This window comes from Pseudopipra pipra, chromosome 9 (genome assembly GCF_036250125.1).
Source record: "Pseudopipra pipra isolate bDixPip1 chromosome 9, bDixPip1.hap1, whole genome shotgun sequence".
NCBI lineage: Eukaryota > Metazoa > Chordata > Aves > Passeriformes > Pipridae > Pseudopipra > Pseudopipra pipra.
Genome location: NC_087557.1, coordinates 3344626 through 3364345, shown reverse-complemented (window position 1 = coordinate 3364345; position 19720 = coordinate 3344626). Strand labels below are relative to the sequence as shown.

General features: G+C 50.6%; 1 protein-coding gene and 1 long non-coding RNA gene across 7 annotated transcripts in view; one reads left to right on the top strand and one right to left on the bottom strand.

Annotated features, from left to right (window-relative positions):
• The window catches only part of TNR (tenascin R), a 73751-nt gene that overhangs the window by 47296 nt on the left and 6735 nt on the right, over positions 1-19720 (top strand). For both annotated transcript variants that reach the window (XM_064664137.1, XM_064664138.1), the window contains 15 exons: positions 1610-1760; positions 4346-4615; positions 6321-6506; positions 9286-9375; positions 9488-9751; positions 10408-10674; positions 10784-10903; positions 11411-11554; positions 12212-12331; positions 12630-12773; positions 13358-13488; positions 14478-14610; positions 17545-17696; positions 18643-18739; positions 19529-19690. In XM_064664137.1, coding sequence (XP_064520207.1) covers positions 1610-1760; positions 4346-4615; positions 6321-6506; positions 9286-9375; positions 9488-9751; positions 10408-10674; positions 10784-10903; positions 11411-11554; positions 12212-12331; positions 12630-12773; positions 13358-13488; positions 14478-14610; positions 17545-17696; positions 18643-18739; positions 19529-19690 — 2431 coding nt within the window. The remainder of the gene's footprint in view (positions 1-1609; positions 1761-4345; positions 4616-6320; positions 6507-9285; positions 9376-9487; positions 9752-10407; positions 10675-10783; positions 10904-11410; positions 11555-12211; positions 12332-12629; positions 12774-13357; positions 13489-14477; positions 14611-17544; positions 17697-18642; positions 18740-19528; positions 19691-19720) is intronic.
• Positions 1292-19534, bottom strand: LOC135418658 (uncharacterized). Of its 5 annotated transcripts, none has more exons than XR_010432603.1 (7): positions 19388-19534; positions 18601-18970; positions 16032-16189; positions 7260-7363; positions 6643-6806; positions 3245-3766; positions 1292-2891 (listed from the first exon to the last, which is right to left on the bottom strand). It is a non-coding gene; the product is annotated as an uncharacterized LOC135418658 (long non-coding RNA). The 5 variants fall into 5 exon arrangements; XR_010432604.1 differs by having other exon boundaries at positions 1292-3447; positions 3583-3766; XR_010432605.1 differs by having other exon boundaries at positions 1292-3766; positions 7245-7363.

Sequence of the window (19720 nt, the reverse complement as noted above, 5' to 3'; positions counted from 1 at the left end):
ACACGATTTGCATGTGGACGTAGCCAACATTGCGAGTTGAAGTTCAGGTAGTGCAGGTATAAACTCTAGGATAATTTTCACTCACCATCAGGAGAAAAGCTGAAAAATATGGCAACATCAGGAAAGAGCTTTTGGTGGGAAAAAATAGCTCCCTTTCAAACATTCACTGATACTCAGGAATTAAGCCCAACAGCGTCCCCTTGAAGCAGACAGATGAGGATTTATCCCTTTTAGGGTGAGGAATCACCAGGATAGAAGCAAACCTCTCCCCACAGAGTCACCAACAATAGGTTTTTGCTCAAGCTCACTCAAAAATGCAAATCATTGGTCCTCCTTTCCGTTTTCAATCTTAAAACTTAAAAACACATGGAAGTCTTTTAGGATTTAAAGGCAGATAAGATGCAAAAGCCTGGCTGTTCCCAGATGCAAGGTTTTGGGTAGAGAAGGGACATAACTCACTGGGCTTTGAAGTTCTCACATCCATTGGCCAAGTACAAGGTCCTGCACCAGAAAATCACAGTCATGCTCTTGCCTGTCAGCTGCCAAAATTGGACTCTCCATCACCAGCTTTTCCCCTACAATAAGGCAGAGGGTGCTGTGTCCTTCACTGCCTGCAAGCAATACTTGCCTGAGAACATGCCACACCTAAATAAACCCAAAACCTAGTCCCAAAACCAATGGAGTTATAACAGCAGTGTCACAAATAACCTCTGTGAGAAAAACTGAGCTCCCTGTCTTCCCAAAAACTCAGTGAGAGGACGCTAATTTGGTCCTCAGCATCCCCACAAGGATGCTTGCACTTTCCTGCAGAGCAATTCTCCTTCTGTGGTGTCCACAGTGCTCTTACCCCCCAGCCCCTCAAAATCCAGGACAGGTGGGTATTGCCCATATGCTGCCCGCACTGAGGATGCCATGGGGGAAAAATGAAACAAAGACAGATTTAGCAAAGAAAATTAGGAAAGGTAAGATGGCAATTGATGGCTAAAATGGAACATTTCCTGTTTAATGAGAAAAGAGATGAATATGAATGGAGAGCTATATGCAAAGATTTGTTTAGTGTGTTATTAGTGAAGACAGCAGCAAGAAAAGATCCTTTGTCCAAACACTGGCAGGAAAGGTGACATTTGCAGTTGTTTAAAGCCTTACAGCTTTTCAGGGCAAAACTGCAAAGCCTAATGAGTGTAATAAAGATGGTTAAAAAGCAGGGGATGGCAAAATAAAGACCTCACAGTTTCGTACCTGTACATCAACTACAGAAAGCTCCTGGCACCTGAAGAGCAGGAAAAAGTAGTCTAGCCAAGGCTTTGTTTTTATTCTCTCTTCCCTTCTGAAGAACAGCAGAGACACAGATGGCAAAATACAGAAGCTGAGGGGGGAAGCGATGGGGAAGGATTTTGCAGCCCAACAACATGGGTGCTCCCTGCTTGGTGGGTGACTTCACCCTGGGTTTCTGCACCTCCATGGTGGGATGTGATCTGGGGATGCACGGCTGGCCATGGAAGAATGTGACGTGGAGGGGGGGGGGGGGCACCTCCTCTCCATGCATCAGTCCCCCAAAACACCATTTTTGTGGGTTTTTTTTTTAATGCTTATTTCCACTCCCTGGCAGAATAACGAGGGTGGTGTGATTGCTCAGCTGCCCAGCACTGTCACCACCTTCAACCAGACGGGGCTGAAGCCGGGGGAGGAGTACACTGTCACCGTGGTGGCCCTGAAGGAACAAGCCAGGAGCCCTCCCACCTCCGACAGCGTCTCAACCCGTGAGTGAGCCTGACCTGGGGGAGCACGACAGAGCCCAGGGCTTGGTTCCAAAAATAAGATCCTATCAGCAAGAGCAGCCTGGCACTGCATGGGCTGGGATAAAAGTAGCAGCACCCCGGTGCCCAAGCACTGCAGCACCAGCTTCTTCATGCAGTATTTTGTCCCTCTCCCTCCTGAATTGCCACAAGCACAGAAACCGTGGCGAGGTTAATGGGGTTGGGAGTGAAGACTCGGGTCTGCTTTTATTATATAGCTGGATAAATTCTTCTTCTCTGCTAATCTCACATTTCAGAGGCTGCAAGCCCTCAAGAAATATCTCTATAAATGTATTACTTACTCATATATAACAGATTAAAACTCCCACCTGTTTTTGTTCCACTAAATGCCCTCTACTCCCACCTATTCACGCAAATCAGGCAGCAGGGCCGGGAGCCAGGAGCAACAGCGTGTCCCTTCCTAACCAATTCATTTGCCCAGTCCCTGGTCCATCCTGTAGACCAGAGAAAACTGTGTCTTCTCCTCGCCGAAGGAGATGCAGCAGTGGGCAGAGCTCACTGGGAGAAGGGGCTCTCCACGCCAGACCTGCTGCAGTCTGCCTTGGCAGTCAGGCAGACGTCTACTACCTCCACCCAAGCTGTTCCAAACAGAAAAAGCACTTAAATAGCTGCTGGAGGGCTGTAACAAGGTGATGCTCTTCAGGCTGCTAATTTGAGGCAGTGGTGAGAGCGAAGGGAGGGTCCCTCCACCAGCAGTGGTTTGCTGCAGGTCTGAGCTTCCTCGGCTCAGTCCTCTCCTCCCGCTTTGCGTGCACACTCAGCTCGACGTGGCTTAACAGAGACATCTCCTGGTCAAGCCCAAATCTTCCTTTCCCATGGATGTCAGCACAAAATACAGAGGCTGGTACTTCGAACTCCGAGGTTGACCTTTGCAGGGAGCACAGGTGGCGTGGTGGCTCCCAGCTTTCTGCTCCCTGAAGGCATCCCTGTGCTGGCATGTCTGCCTTCCTCTGCAGCACCCCCACAGCTTAATCCTCATCATCCTTGTTCTGCCTCAACACCTAGTGCCGGGAGCAAGCAGAAAAGCCATGGTTTTATGCCACACAGCTAAGTAGATGTGCATCACCTGGATGACTGGACAACGTGAAGTAGTTTGAGATTCAGGGTTTGGATAAGCGTGACCTGGTCCTGGACACCCAGCTCCTACCTAAACACTGTGCTTCCCAGCTGCCCTCCCTCCTCCGTTGCTGTTTTGCCCTCAGACCTTACCCCACTGTTCCAAATTCCCCCACATGTCTTTTTCCAACCCTCCCTGGTCCTTCTCACCCCTGCCCACACAGATTCTCCCACAGAACTTCTGACCCTGGCATGCAGCATTCAGCACACCCTTATTATATAGTCATTTTCTCTTATATTCACTATACTAGATGTATATAGATATACAGTATATTCTGAATTACAGAACCAGAGTGGGCTTTCTCACCCACCTTGTGATCATGCAAGTGATAAAACAGGCTGCCCAGCAGGCATCAGCACTGCCATGGCACAGGAGCAATGGCCAGGCTTGGCCCCATCCATCCATGCAGTGTTTAAGTCCTGCTGGGCTCCAAGCATCCATCAGCCAGGCTTCAGTCCACGATGTTCAAAGGTTGAGTGCTGGGGGCTCTGGAGGAGGGAAGGGCCCAATTCTCTGCAAAAGAAAGCAGAAACATCTGAAAGTGTCTCCCGGTAGATCCCTGGTATGAATTTACCTAAAAACCTTTTATCTGAGGGAGTTTGTTAGACACCCACCATAGCCCACACCCAGCTAGTTATGAAGACTCACCAGAGCAGCTGCATTTTCTCCTCTCTCCCCACAGCCAAGACATCAACAGCTTTACAAGTTGATCCCTCAGCTTAAGGACAAACCAGGAGCTGGCACCGAAGCAGGAACATTTCTAGAGATGTTCCTCAGTTCTAAATGCTTGGATCTGTCCTTGGCCCCACGTTATTTAACACGTTGTCAACACCTTTCAAAAGACATAATATCATTGCTGATAAATTTTACCAATGATGGAAAGGCCCAGAAAAGAGTAAATTGAGTGGAAGATCCTCGATAAAAGTAGTCTGGATGCTTTGAAGAGCTGGGCACAAAGTTACACGTTTTCCAATGCAAAATATGGGCAGTTATCTAGGAGCAAAAAAAGTGGACTACAGTTAGATATAGGAGGTTTTATCTTGGGAAATGCCACCTGGAAAAGCCAGGGAAGGATTGTTGCCGATAACCAGCTTGAGAGAAGGGCATGAGTTGCATTATAGCTGTAACGGTATCAATGAGAGAGCTGCTGGGCCCACAGAGAGTGGAGCAGATTCAGGAAAGAGCCAGGAGATTGGTACAAGGGACTGGGAACCCACAAGGACCAAACCCCCTACCTTGGGGTCAAGGCCTTGCTCATGTCACCTCTCTCCCTGTCCCCAAATGCTAATCCCAGCCGCTCTGAAGGCCGGGCTGAAGCACCCCAGAAGCTTGGCAACCTCAGAGCTTCCCCCTTTCCCCACCCAACCCTCCCAAAGTAACAGGTGCGCATTTCCCCCCCCATGCTCCGCAGTCATCGACGGCCCGACGCAGATCCTGGTGCGGGACGTCTCGGACACCGTGGCCTTCGTGGAGTGGACACCGCCGCGCGCCAAGGTGGACGCCATCCTGCTGAAGTACGGGCTGGCGGATGGGGAGGGCGGGAGGACCACCTTCCGCCTGCAGCCCCCCCTCAGCCAGTACTCCCTGCAGGCCCTGCGCCCCGGTGCCCGCTACCACCTCGCCGTCAGCGCCCTGCGGGGTGCCAACGAGAGCCGGCCAGCCCTCGCCCAGTTCACCACAGGTAGCTAGACTGGCTTTGCTGGGAGAACTGGCGTGAGCTTTTAGGCCCGCAGCAGGCACGGGCAGACGGCTTGCTGCGATCTGCAGATGGGCTGTCCTGCAACGAGGACGTATCCGGAGACAAAGCGAGGGGATTTTTGCATCTGGGATTTAGTGGCACCTGGTTTGCCCCCTGGCACAAGTGAGCTGGGGTTTAGTGTGGTGTGTGCTAGGAGGAAGAAGTGGAATGAAAGCACGATGGTTAAGATGCAGGTGTGAGTGGAGACGCCTGAATGCAGGTGCCTCGCATCCCTCATAGAGCAAGGCAGAGCAAATGATTCAGCTGCCCCTAAAATACACACCCTAAAACCGTTTTCTGATCCCTTTACTCGTGCCTACATTACTGTTTAGTCCCTAAACCTCCAGTGCAACAGGTCTTCATGCCCTGTGCCCCACAGGGATGCTCACATGGTCCCCAGGGCAGTCCAGGTGATCCCAGATGCCAATGACCAGGCATGGATGACTCAAACCCCCACATTTAGACAGACCCTGAGTCAACTCCACCTTGGCCGTGTCCTGCTGCAGCATCAAGTCTGAACCTGCCTGGGACACACATCCCCACCAGATTCAGTGCCCGTTTAGACACACAGCTGAGCTAAACTTTAAAACCCAGCACCCCTAAGAGCACCCAGAGCTCCATGCAAAGTTCTCAAAAGAACCAAAACACTCAACACAGGTCTGAATTCAAGACAGTGCTCACTCCCATTCAGCACTGAGAGCCAAGGCAAATGCCTTGCCTGAGGAATTAGCAGTCAAGCAGCTGAAAGCAGCCCAGACAGAAACATGGTTATCTCATTTTATATCTTCTCTAAACAGCCTAACTGGTCAGTAAAACTTTAATTAATGTTAAGCCTGCAGACACCTAACGGGTTTAATTTACCGTGCCATAAAGGAGGAGGCAGAGTGTGTATTTCCATGGTGGTTTATGGTATATAAATTACTTGTCATGTACGTTACTGGTGGATACGAGGCTCCTACTGTAATAACTGTGGTGTGTGAATTGTGTGTGTAAATATCTCAATAGATAAATATTTCGGAAGAGATGTTCGCCCCGACTGATTTGCTGCGTTGGCCTTCCTCACTTTATTTCTAAAAGGCAACACAAAAAATCCCCCCCAAACTCAGATCCATCACCATTACCCACTGTCTGCTGGTGCCCAGCCCCAACCCATCGCTCACCAGAGGGTTTATTGTGCAAACCAGAGCAGATTTGGTGCACAGCCTCAGCAGCACTAATAAACAAACACTTTGGGAAACGTCTGGGTGTGAATGAGCCTGTAAAGATGCTCCAGGTTCTTCTAAGAGCAGTTCAGGCCAATGCATGGTTGCTACAGAGCCCTCACACTGCCTCACTTTCCCTTACTCTGCTATGGGCGGAAAACAGTTTTCTTTTCCAAATAACATGGAATTAGCTCCCAAAGCAACTTACTAAGGATGCTGTGAGTGCCCCAGCACTCACACCGCTCACCTGGGCAGCATCTCCCAGTCTGTGCTGAGCAGCAGGTGAGAGCAGATATCCCAGCCCTTCCCGTGCCCTGGGGAGGAGGGACCCCCCATGGGACTTCTCAGGCATCACACCTGGGTGCCCCTCCACCCTCGGGCCGTGCCAAGGCTGCGGGGTGCATTCCCGGCAGTGAGATGGTGCCTCTCTCCCTTTTGTCGCGCAGAGATCGATGCCCCCAAGAACCTGCGGGTGGGCTCGCGGACGCCCGCCAGCCTCGAGCTCGCCTGGGACAACAGCGAGGCCGAGGCCAACAGCTACAGGGTGGTCTACAGCACCCTGGCCGGGGAGCACTACCACGAGGTCCTGGTGCCGCGTGACACCGGTCCCACCACCCGCGCCACCCTTGCAGGTATGTGTGCGCCCTTCCTCCCCCTTCTCCTCCTCCTCTCAAGCAGGTAGGGCAGTGGAGAGCCCAAATCAGCACTGATACGCCGTTGCCCTTATGCTGGCATGTGTTTGAGGTTGTTTTGGAGTTTACTCCTTACTGGAGAGAAGGTTTTCCTTGGGATGTAGCTCATTTTCCCCTGCGTGGGTCTGGATTTGGGTGCTGCTTATCCACAAGTGATGCACCTCCAAGTAATGCACCTCCAAATCAGGCACCTCCAAGTCATGCACCTCCACCAAAGATCTTTCTGGGTGCCAAATAGAGCTGGCAAGGAGCAAAGTGAGAAATGAGGAGAAGAAGCCTTTTTAGGCTGATCTAGAGGGAAATATTTTTTCACCTTTCTCTTTTTTTCCTTGTTGGGAAAGAGACACAGGTGATGATGCCCCATGGGCAGTGACGGGGAGCCAGGCTGCCTGAATTTGTTGTCTTTTTCCAAATCAGGCACAAAGCAGACCCAAACCTAGGGATGCTATTTTTGAGCAAGTCCTTTAAGTGGTACACAATTCAGCACAGGGGATGCCACCAGGGGCTGCAAACACCACCCACCTCTCGCTGCCAGGAAAGCCCCAAACACCTCGTGCAGCAACACAGCAAAGCACCATGTGAGATCTGGTTTTCTTTTTTTTTTTTCTACCAGAACTGCTTGCCTGATGGATTTGCCACTCTGGTGGCACTTTTTGAGCAAAGAAAAGACTTACTTACACAAAAAAAGCTCACTTATTCAGCTTGAAGCTCTTCAGTGTGGCAGGACATCAGGTTCCTCCATGTTGACTCTCTGCCCTCCCAGGACCTTCAAGGGCTCAGGAATCTGCCACATGGAGCTATAGGAGTAAGTCCAGAAGGAAAGTCGAATGTTAAGTTGCAGGCACAGCAGCAGAATCATGAGAAAGGCTGGAGGGCAGGAAGGCAATTAGAGCAGATAGCTTGAAAAACGTGGTATGTGGAAAGAAGAAAAATGTTAGGGATAGTTTCTGCTGCGTTCCTGATGAGGACACGCATGGAGAAGTGGGATGAGATCAGAGGCTGGCTGCTGGGCTCCTGCATTTCCTCTAGGACATTTATTGGCTTTCCAAGTGAGAAGAAGCATTAAAAACGGGCCAAACTGTCCTCCCTGGGGCAGAGGTACAACATGGCACCAGTGACACAAACTGCAACGACACCCATGGCAGAACCTGAGCTTGCCTTGGAGGACGTGGCAGTCTGAAGGCTCTTGTTTTTCTCAATAAAATTAAAAAAGGTGCCAAGTCTCTGCCAGACTCAGGCAGGGCTGCAAGAAATCCTGCCAGAGCAAGCTGCAGAGATGCAGAGGCTTAAGTCGATAGCAGAGTGATTTTTACATAGTGCCTCCATCATCACCTAAGTGCATTGCTTCCAGTTCCCAGGGTAATAAACAAACCAATTAAAAAAAAAATCCAATCATAGCATAAAATAACCCAAAAAATCATTCTGCTGGCAAAAAAAAAAGCCAGGAGAGCTGTGGTGTGGATGGCACTGAGCTCTCCCATAGCTCCGATATGCACAGAGCAGTTCTGTCCTCCAGTCTTGTATGGGGAGCAAAACACGTTGGGATGTGTTTCCAGCCAGCCTGATGGGATCCATGACATGAAAACAACCAGTAATTCCTTCCATCACCTTCATCTGCCTGCAGGAAAAGCAGTGAGGAATGGCACTGAGCAGAGTTTATCAAAGATTTAAGCTTAAAAATACAGGAAGCCTTGCCTTGCCCCATAGTCTCTCTTAAAAATCAGCATTTGCACAGAAGTATCAATAATATTGCACTACCCAAAAGAGATGGCAGAGAAAAAGGACTGGTTTATATGCTCCTGCTCATTTCTTCCTTCTCCTCTCCCTTTCTCCCAGGCTCTTCTCCTCCTTTCCAGGATACTTCTGACACTTACTGGGGAGGGCCTATAAGTGATGTGGGTCCATCTTCCCCCCATCACCAAGACTGCACTGTAGCAAGAGAAGAGCATGGGGTGAGGGTTTCCCTCTCTCCTGACCTCTTGAGGAAGGTTTTGGTGGCTCCAGGGGATGCTTCCCCTGGGCAAGGCAGGGTGAGGCTGGGCTGGAGGGTTCATGGCTTTTTTAGCTCTGTGGGAAAGATCAGGAAGCACAGGGAGGAGAGGAATAGAGCCACCAGCAGCCAAGTAGAAGTGACAGGCAGAGGCAGGAGATGTCCCACATGGTTATCACAGCAATCAGGAAAGGAACTGGATGAACTCGACTCCCATGTCCCTTAAGAGAGGCACTGCAGGATACAGCCCCTCCAAGGAGCAAGGGCTTGATTCAGCTCCCAGGAAGATTGCACCTTTCCTAATTAATGTATATTTCATTTACTCTGCATAATTTATTTCTTTTCAAGACACCAGCCCTGTGACAATATTCGATGTTGCATCACTTTGGAAACAAATATAGCTACTTTGTCATTCCCATCTCAGCTCGCACACACAGAGCTTCTGTCTCGCTGCCAGCAGTTACAGCAGACCTCAGCAACAACTTTTAAAAATGTCTTGTTTCTGAGCTAAAATAATCCAAATTCCCTGTCCAAAGGCATGCACAGGGCTTTTAAAGAAGGCTCAGCGCTTCTGCAATGCACGGAGGAACTGCTGACCTGTGGGAGGGCTGCTCACCCCAGGGGTGCCCTGGATGTCCCCAGCTGTGGGAGCTGGGGGGGTTGCACCCTGAGGTCACCCTGCCAGGCGCTGTTCTCACACCCCTTCATGTCTTTTGCACTCCCTGGCAGATCTGGTGCCGGGAACAGAGTACGGCATCGGGATATCAGCCGTGATGGACAGCCAGCAGAGCGTGCCGGCCACCATGAACGCCAGGACTGGTGAGTTTGGCCCCGCTGCCTGCTTCACACACAGCTGGCTCCTGTGGCTCAGATGTCCCCATGGGACAGTCTGTGCATGGGGACAAAGGTCTGCACCAACCCTCTCCCACAGAGCTTGACAGCCCCCGGGACCTCGTGGTGACAGCCTCCACAGAGACGTCCATCTCACTGGCGTGGACCAAAGCCACAGGTCCCATCGACCACTACCGTGTCACCTTCACCCCTGCCTCAGGGATGGCCTCGGAAGTGACGGTGTCCCGGGACGAGTCACAGCTCACCCTCTCAGAGCTGGAGCCTGGGACAGAGTACACCATCTCCATTATTGCCGAGAGGGGACGGCAGCAGAGCCTGGAGGCCACCGTGGACGCCTTCACAGGTAAAGACAGACAAGTTGGGATGGGGCCAAGGCCACAGACCACTACCCTGTGTTGTCACCTCTGCCAGCCCACCACATCCCCAGCACCAAAGCCCTTGGGCAGTGATGGGGATGAGAGCTGGAGTCAGTGTGTCCACATGGAAGCAGATCTATTGACCTCAAAAGGAGGATGTTGCTACCAATGTGGTGGCACAGTCTCCTTGGCCAGCAGCACTGAGCACACTTGCCTGGCTGGAGGCTTCCAAAAGGACGAGGCAGAAATGGGGGAACAGACAGCCCATGCTGTTCTCTGTTGTCAGGGTGGTCTGTATGTCCATGACTGCAGACTTTTCAGTCAGAGAACCTTGTTAGGTCCCTCAAGGCTTCATTTCTCCCTCTTTTGAAGTGCAGACAACACATACCATCTGCAGCAGGACAGCTCCTTCACCTACCAGATGGGTCCGGGATGGAGGGTGTTTGCAGGCAGGGCTGACAAAAGCACCATTTTCCCCCTCCTGGTTCTGTCTATTGACATCAGCACAGCTTCAAATCAGTGGAGAGCCCAGAGCTCCAGCTTTGCCACCTCTCTTGGGTATTTCCCAAATCAGCACTGGGAACAACGTGGAGGCCAGGATCTGCAGACAGTTGGGGTTGCATCTCTCCTCTCCGCCTTCCAGGTGTTCGACCCATCACACAGCTCCACTTCTCCCAGCTGACGTCCTCCAGTGTCAATGTCACGTGGAGTGACCCATCCCCACCTGCAGACCGCCTCATCCTCACCTACAGCCCTCAGGATGCGGAGGAGGCACAGCAGGTCACCCTGGATGGCACCCGCCGGCACGCCAGCCTGATGGGCCTGCAGCCCTCCACTGAGTACCTGGTGTCCCTGGTGGCCGTGCACGGCGCCATCAGCTCCGAGCCTGTCATGGGCTCCATCACCACAGGTACCACAGGACACCCCCCACCAGGCACGGGACCCCACCGGGAGGGCAGGCAGGGGGACAAGGAGTGGACCTGCCTCCCACAGCTTTGCTTTGCGCTCCATCTCTCCAGGGATCGATGCGCCGAAGGACCTCAGGGTGGGCAATGTCACCCAGGAGTCCATGATGGTCTACTGGAGCCCTCCCATTGCTGCCTTCGACCACTACAGAATATCCTACCATGCTGCTGAAGGTAAGGGATCAGAGCACTCTTGCTCATGCCCTGAGCTCCCAGCTGCCAACCCTCCCTCCATCTGCTGGCATGAACAAGCCACCAGGTCATCCTCATCCCAGACAGCATCCCATGCCCTGGTAAAAGCCACCAATAACTGGCATGGAACAAAAGGCTACAGGGATAGAGGATGGACTGTCAGGGATGGGGATGAGAAGGGACAACAGCAGCCAAGGGCCAGCTTGGCACAGGGAGCGACCCCCTGCAGTATGTGGTTCACAGAGATGGCTAATTCAGGGCTCAATCCTGAAATCCCACCTCCCTCATCTGCTTCCACTACCTCATCTTCCCTGGCCCCAGTTTTGCTTATGATGCTGAAAAGGCCAAGCCAGCAGTGATGAGCACCTGCAGGCATGAAACCCAGTTAACTCCAGTACCTTGTGGCACTGCCCTCCCCTCCTGAGCACCTCCTGTACCCCAGGGATGGGGCCAGCCATGCTGCCAAAGCTCTTGGCTCCATCCCTGCAGGGAGGACAGACAGCACCGCCCTCCCCAAGGATGTCACCGAGCACGCCCTGCACCACCTGGAGCCCGCCACCAAGTACGAGATCGGGGTGAAGAGTGTGCGGGGCCGGGAGGAGAGTGAGCTGGCCTCCATCACTGCCTACACAGGTGGGAAGGGGCTCCTGGTGGGCAGGGAGCAACCAAACAGTGACAGCTCCAGCCCTGGGCAGGGCTGGCAATCCCTTCTTCCCTTAGTAATCAGGCGACTGAGAGCAAGCTGGACCTCATGCCAGCCTGATGCAAGCTTGGGATGATAAGCAAGGCTCACAAGGGCCCAATGTGGGCTTTTGAAATGTGTCTCAGCAAAGCTTTTCCAGAATATTCATAGGTAGTCATGGGGAAAGTGATAAACTTGTGTACCAGGCACAGGGAAGCCAGAAACATAATGTTGGGCCACCATGACAAGCTTTCTTAAAGGGAGTGCAGATTTTCAGAAATAATCCCTGGGGAAGCCCCGTCACAAACAGCATCTGCTGCAAGAATAAAACCCTCCGCTATCCACAGACTCCTCAAAACCTAAAGAAAATCCCTAACATCCCAGGCTGTGCATCAGGAAAACAGAGGAGGAGCAGCCCAGGTAGCAGAGTAGCACAATATATGACATCTCTGCACTCCAGCCTAGGCAGCAGTAACTCCCCTGCAGGCTCATGTGCCTGAGCAGCAGGGCAAGACCACGAGCAGTGGGCCACAAGAAGCCCTTCCAGTTCATAGCTCAGTCTCCAGTCTCTTAATGCCTCTGACTCTCTGAATGTCTCCCTCATGCAGCCATGGATGTCCCCTTGGGGGTCACGGCCACAAACATCACCCCCACCGAGGCGCTGCTGCAGTGGAACCCGCCGCTGTCAGAGGTGGAGAGCTACGTCCTCATCCTCACCCGCCATGCAGGTACACTGGGGCTCTGTTTCAGCTCACCTCCACCTCTCCCCCATCCCAAAGCCCAGAGTTTGGCAGGTGCCCTTCAGGGAGGGCGTAGGGATGGAGCCCTTACTCTGGGTTTTATAGGGACAGTGGGAAAAATAAGACTATCCTTCAGGTTGAATACCACCACTGCAGCTCAGCTGTGGCACTGCAGCTTATGGTGTTTCAGCATTACAAGTGCTTCTGTTCATGAGATCATACCCAGAGGCACATTTTGGGGAATTACATGGAACTTTTGCCTAAACCCATCCCTGTTGGCTTACAGTTGCAGGAGAAACAATTCTTGTGGATGGAGACAGCCAGGAGTACCAGCTGACCAACCTGCTGCCCAGTACCACTTACATGGTCTCTATGTATGCCACCAGCGGGCCTCTCACCAGCCAGACCATCAGCACCAACTTCACAACCCGTACGTACAATCACCTCCCCGCCTCCCACCCTCAGCCATGCACTCACCCCAGGACAAGCAGCCAGCCAGGCTGAGCCAAAGCTCTTCTCACATACAGTGGGCATAGAAGTAGCCATGTGCCAAAAGGACACCCAAATGCTAGCGCTGGGCACAACACAAGAACAGAGTTTTAATCAACAAGCATCTGCCATCATTTTCATTTTTCAACATCCATCAACTCCTTTCTATCTTTGATTTCCCCTGGATGTGGTTTCCTGAAAATACTCTTGACCAGGTTTTTTTCTAGCCCAAGGCCATAGTCCAGAAGAGCTCTACAACCGGTTTTGCTCACAAGCAGCTTGACATTAACTTCAGAGCTGTTACCCTTGAGGTGGCACATTGGCAGAGGACTTCTAGAGGGTTTGCAGAGCTCTGTTCAAGGCTGGGGAGGGGTGATGAGGTCTTGAAACTGAGGGCGAGGGTGGACTTTGGGTTGTAGCTCAGTGTTGCGAGGTTGAATCCCAGTGTACTGAGTTGGGAAATGGAACTGGGGTGGTTGTGTGTGAGAATGTTCCCTTCCCTGGGGTCCCTATCCACTGTTGCAGTTTTGGATCCTCCAACAAATCTGACTGCCAGTGAAGTCACCCGACGGAGCGCCCTGCTCTCCTGGGTTCCTCCCGTGGGAGAGATCGAGAACTACGTCATGACCTACAGATCCCCTGACGGCAGCCGGAAGGTGAGTGAGTCCTCGCAAAGAAACAGGCTCATAAAGTCAGGGAATAACAAGACTATGGAGAAACAACCAGGAGAAACCCTACAAAGCAAAACAACAATGCTCACTGGCTCAGGGAGACCAGAAGGGCAGGCATTACTTTCTGCATAAGCAGATACTTTAGATAAATAATAAGAAAAAGCAAGAAGAAATTGCCTAAGGCAAAATGATTATGCACACCTGCAGGTCTGAGCATAGAGGGGATACCTGGAAAGTTTGGAGGAACAGGGGAAATTCACGGCTTGTGAAACACAAGCAAGCTGAGGCAGGAGAAAATTATCCTGCAAACAGAGATGCTAAAAATGCCATTTGCCCTTCCTGTGAAAAGGAAGACAGGCACAGACAGCTAATTAATCCCACAATACAATATATTTGATTATTTAATGAGTGTGTCCACATCTGCCTGTCTGGAGAGCTGCTACAAATGCCATCAGAAACACATCACAGCCACCAGTCTCGTTTCCTTAGCTGGTGTGACAGGCTCACAGCAGCCAGGGGACAGTGGCTCTGCAGAAGGGGTTCGATAACGTTGTGTGGCACTCAACCAGAAAAATTAACAGGCCAGGAATCAACGGAGTCAAAACTGGCTGGTAACCAGGTTTGGCCTGCTCTGCTCCTTGTGCTGCTCGGGCCATCAGTCATGCCCTGTACTGAGGGCATGCACATCCCAACAGAGTTGGTAAACAGAGCACACAGACTGCAAACACTTAAATTGCCTGTGTCCAAGCCATCTTGCTTTCTCCCACGCAAACCATCCCAAAATGTTGACCGTGTTCATTGCCCTCATTGACTCAGTCCAAGGGTGTAAGCAGCCATGCAACACTCCTTGACCAGGCACCAAGGGCTGCGGTAGTTTGTGGCTTCCTTTCCCTCCTCGCTTGCTCTTTAGGCTCCCCACCGCTTTTCTCATCTGTTGCTCTTGGTGTCTGCCTCCTTCTGGGACCCATGTACAGGAGCTGATTGTGGATGCCGAGGACACGTGGATCCGCCTGGAGGGGCTGTCGGAGACCACGGAGTACACCGTGCGCCTGCAAGCTGCCCAAAATGCTGTGCAGAGCGGCGTCATCTCCACCACCTTCACCACAGGTGAGGACTTGAGCCACACCCACTCGGGAAGGTGGAGGTCAGCACACATACCATGCTGGTAGGCGTGGACTGCTTCTATGGGCTTTCCCTCCTCAGGCAGCACCCCATCACAATCCACAGAGAGGTACATACAATGCCATGCCCTACAGTGCTGCCTTGCTACAAAATGGCTGAAGGATCTATAACACAAACACAAGACCCAACCCATTTACCAGGCCCTTTTCCTTGTCCTTGCCCCTCCTCAAATGCATAGTCAACATCATGTATCCACAGGTAAGCTCTTGCAGTGAATAGACCAGCTGGGTCTCTCCACACTGTAGACATGATCCAATCACTCACAAATATCAAAGAATCATAGAATAGTTTGGGTTGGAAGGGATCTTTAAAGGTCACCTTGTCCAACCCCCCTGCAATAAGTAGGGACATCTTCAACTTGATCAGGTTGCTCAGAGTCCTGTCCAACTTGACCTTGAAAGTTTCCAGGGATGGAGCATCCCTGGAAACATAAAGCAGGTGCATCTCCACCACCACCAGTGGGGTCACAGACAGCAGAGCCAGCACTTTATCTAATCCACTGACTTTATCTAATTGCATTATTCCTCCCCACTCTAATGCTAGAGAATTCACAATCCACTAAGGCAATGGGAACGATTTGCTTTCCAAATCAAAGGCATCCACAGTCACCACAGCCCTCACACACAGAATACTTATGCTGGCAAGAATGAAGCTTACAAAGAAAGTCACCATCGCTCCCACCCTCTGCAACAATTCACATTAGAAATAGTGCAAAGCAAATGTCCCTCACCCTCTTTGAGAAGCCTGGCTAGGCCAGGGCACTTACAGATAGAGTGCATCTTGTTCAGGGCTGAACCCAATCCCATTTCTCCTGGGCTTCAAAAGCACTAAGAAGCCTATACATGACATCCACCAAAATTCCTCTGATCTGCACTGCCAGTTCAGTTAGGAGAATTTTCTTTGAATCAGCTGTGGGTACACCTCCCCATCTCAGTTACATGCAAAGGTACCTGCTTTTAAGAGATAATAGCAACTACTTATATCAACAAAAGAAGAAAAGACTCTGCTCTAATGCATCTATTGAACAGACTTTCCTGTTATTCTTGCCTCTTACATGGGCACATAAGGCCAGTGCAATTCAGGTAGGTGATGGACATATGCATCTAATCTTTGAGGCTGTTTGGGAGTCAGGGATGAAGCTGCACAGGGGTGACTTCTCAGCTGGGATAAAGCAGCAGAAATCCAGTCACAGCAGGCAAGCAGAGCACCTTTTCCATCGAACACAAACGTCAGACCTCAGCAGCATTAGAGTCACCGTTGCCAGCTGATGCAGCATCCAACACAGGTTTAATTTGCTTTTAAGATGAAGAAAAGCATCATCAAGAAACCAGCTTCTCCCCACTTACCCCAATATCAATGAGACAGAAGCACCCAGGAACTATCACCAAGGCAATGCAATCCATGCACACACCCCTGAGTGAAGCATCAAGATCTGGGATTCAATTTACTCTGGCAACGCATCAGGACACTTTGCTGAGAACAAGGACTTGTCTTCAAGAAGTCACTATAAAAAATTTTAAAAAAAGAAAAACATCCAGGCTTAATTTAAATTGATTTGCTTCCTTCTGCTTACAGTACACATCCCGGGGTTCTTCTATTCCCTCTGACATATTAATAGCTCGGCCTCTTTTGTTTCATGTTTGCATAAGGTTCTTGGGGAATTGTACACAGATGAGACAAAAGGAAGAAACAGATACAGTATTTATAATTTATAGGGGTTTGAAATGTCTTTCAAGGTCTCCTTGGCTCTTAAAGATATGAATATAAATTAAGAAACAAGCAATCTCCACAGAGCTCAGGGGAGCCCAAACTCATTGTCTTTGAAGAAGTTTTCATTGTTGGATACTATAAAATGTAAACAATGTCTCCCCAGACACTGCACTACAGACCAGGGAGATGAAAAAAAATAGGGAATCTTCAACATTTGGACAAAGCAATGACCTCTGAGTCTTCTGGTCACAAGGAGGGGGAATACACCCAAGTGGAAAGCAACAGACAGGGGTTGTACCTTGGTCCTATGGGGCACCACACAATTGTGATGGACACACACAGCATTGAAGGTCCTTCAAACCTTGTCACTGTGTGACTGAGACATCCTTGAAAGCCACATCCACATTTCCAGCTCTGCACTTATTTACTCCATCACCCATATGCAACAACAGCAAAGAAAAAGATGCGTTTCCCTCTTTTGCATCAAATAAGAAAAAGTTGTGCCCAGCGCTGACATTCCAATACTGAGGGGGTCTCCTAATTAGGACTATCCTAAACTCTGGCCCTCAAATGAGATGATTCCTCATTAGAGGACACCCATAGTACAGTCACACTGCCCATGCTGCCTGTCTCTAGCATCTCACACAGCCTAATTCCTGCCCAACTTGCAAGTGAAAATTAGCTCAGCATAAGTCCACCATCATTTCCAAGGGCATGGAGAATCAGGAGAATCCCCTTGGAATGAGGAAAGTCATAAAACTTGATTGGAGCTGGCAATCCTGAGAGGAGAACAGGTTTTGGTATTTTCACAGCTGTCTAAATATGCTGGTGACAGATTAAACCCCAGGGTTTCAGACACGGTGCACAAAGATGGTCCAAGAAGTGACATCCCTCATCATTCATAGTGATGTTACCATGCACCTCTCCAATATAGGACATATGGGAGATAATTAATTTATGCACACATTTTTTTCCATTAAGTCCTCTCATGTTGATGGCAGGTGTAAAGTCCCACTGCCTCACTGAATTACTCGGGACACGGCAGCCAAGTTAGGCCTTACCTGGATCACAACCAGTGGAGCCTGAGGCATGGGGGAAAAGGCATCTCTTTGCTTAAATTTTGCCTTTTTAAATTTTTTAATTTTGCAGGAGGACGTGTGTTCGCAAACCCCCAGGACTGTGCCCAGCACCTGATGAACGGAGACACCCTGAGCGGCGTCTACACCATCTCCATCAACGGGGACCTCAGCCAGAGGGTGCCGGTGTTCTGCGACATGACCACCGACGGAGGCGGCTGGATTGTGAGTAGCTGTGGGCTTGTCCTGCGTGTTGTCCCCATCACAGAGTAGCCAAGCCTCATCCTACCAGCAGAGCCAAGCCCCACGCTGCGCGGGAACGACAGCAGGCTTCATATCGCACGCTTCATTTCCCACGCCACGGGGAATGGCCCACGCTCCGGTAATAATAGTTACACTTGGAGAAATGCCCTTTGATTTATTTGACATGTTTGCAGTGCTTCTGGAGAGCAAAATCTGTGAGTGAAGCTGATTTATTGTTCTAGAAATGAAATTAATGGCCGGTAGCTTTCACGGGGAGTGATTCACGCCGCCTGCGGTAGGAGGGTGTCAGGCATCACCCCAGCTGAGTCTGCACAGGAGCACTTTAGAAACAAATGCCTCCTTGGCTTTTGAATTGCACAAACACTGCTTGTCTTGACGTAGATGGACTGACAGCATAAGTAAATAATGCCATGGTGCTTTGATCTTATTCATGTCAAACACTTACTTACACACGTTACACAAAACCCTGCTAGATGTATAGTCAAAACCAAAAAAAAATGGGCTTCCTCAAATGCTGATTTCTAGCCAGTAGATTTCCCTCCATCTCACTCTGCTTCAGAGCATCCCCTTGGATATCACAGAAATAGCCAGCTGAAAGCAGAATCATGTGCTAGAAAACCAGAGGCGCCATGTGTTGGGTAGAGCAGAAAGCTCAAAGGCCAATTCCTTCCTATTCTCACATTGATTTGCCTTGGACATTATCTAACACCTCTTTTATTTCTCCATCTGCACATGAATTAATTGCATGGTTGCAATTAACAATAACTGGATGGGCATTGCAATTTTCTCCCCTGAAAGGCACAGTAGGATGATGAAGTATTATCTTTGTTAGGCTTCGGACACACAAAATAAAGACATTCCTCACCTCCATCACACTGATTTTCCCCGTGGTCTTCCTCCACCTCAGGTCTTCCAGCGGCGGCAGAACGGGCTGACTGATTTCTTCCGAAAATGGGCAGATTACCGGGTTGGCTTTGGAAACTTGGAGGATGAGTTCTGGCTGGGTATGACCTTCACTGGTTGTCTTTCATCGAGGTGTCAAACCCAAGCTCCCTGTGCACTGTGCTGCTCACCTGTGCCAGCTGTTGGCTCCCTGCCTTTCACCACATTCCTCTACGCTCTCCCTCAGACAGTTTTCCTTCTGTTCATTCCCTGCCCTTCACATTAGAAGACACTCATGGACACGTCACGTAAAAGCACATGGTGAAGGTCAGCAGCTCCCTAACTTGCTCGTCCTAGAAGAAAAGAGGGGTACACTGGGATTTTCATGGACCAAACCCTTCATCCAATGACTACAGGTTACATTGGTGACATCTACAGCTCATGGCCTTGGCCAGCAAGCCAGTTTTCCAAAGAAAGTAGGAAAGGAGTGAGTGGGAGTCCCAGCACAGTTCTAAAATTGAGTGTGCTCCCCCAAAACCTGAACAGGAGCCAAGGCCAGCCCTGCAGCGTAAACACACTCTGGCTTGTACAGGAGCTTAACAGCAACATAAGAAGCACCAGCGCTCCACAGCTGAAGGTTCCCAGCTCCAGCAGCAGGGAGAAAGCTAAACCTGGGCCTTGAACTCATGTCTCCTAGGTGCAGAGAGGTGAAACTTGAGTGAGGACAGAGAGCTCAGGCCCCAGCAGTGCCAGGAGAGACAGAGACTCACCAGAAGTGCTGCTGCTCTTCGATTCCTCTCCTCACTCTCATTTCCCACAGCTGTCTTATTTGCTTAGAGCTTTCCCTGTTTGCTCACAGAGCGGATCCAGGCACCGAGTCTCACCAGGTGTTTCACTATTTGCCTCAACAGGCTTGGACAACATCCACAAGATCACGTCCCAGGGGCGCTATGAGCTGCGGATCGACATGAGGGACGGTCAGGAAGCGGCCTACGCCTACTACGACAAGTTCTCCATCGGCGACGCCCGCAGCCTGTACAAGCTGCGAATCGGGGACTACAATGGCACTTCAGGTACAGCCTCACGGCTGGCAAGGATCTGGG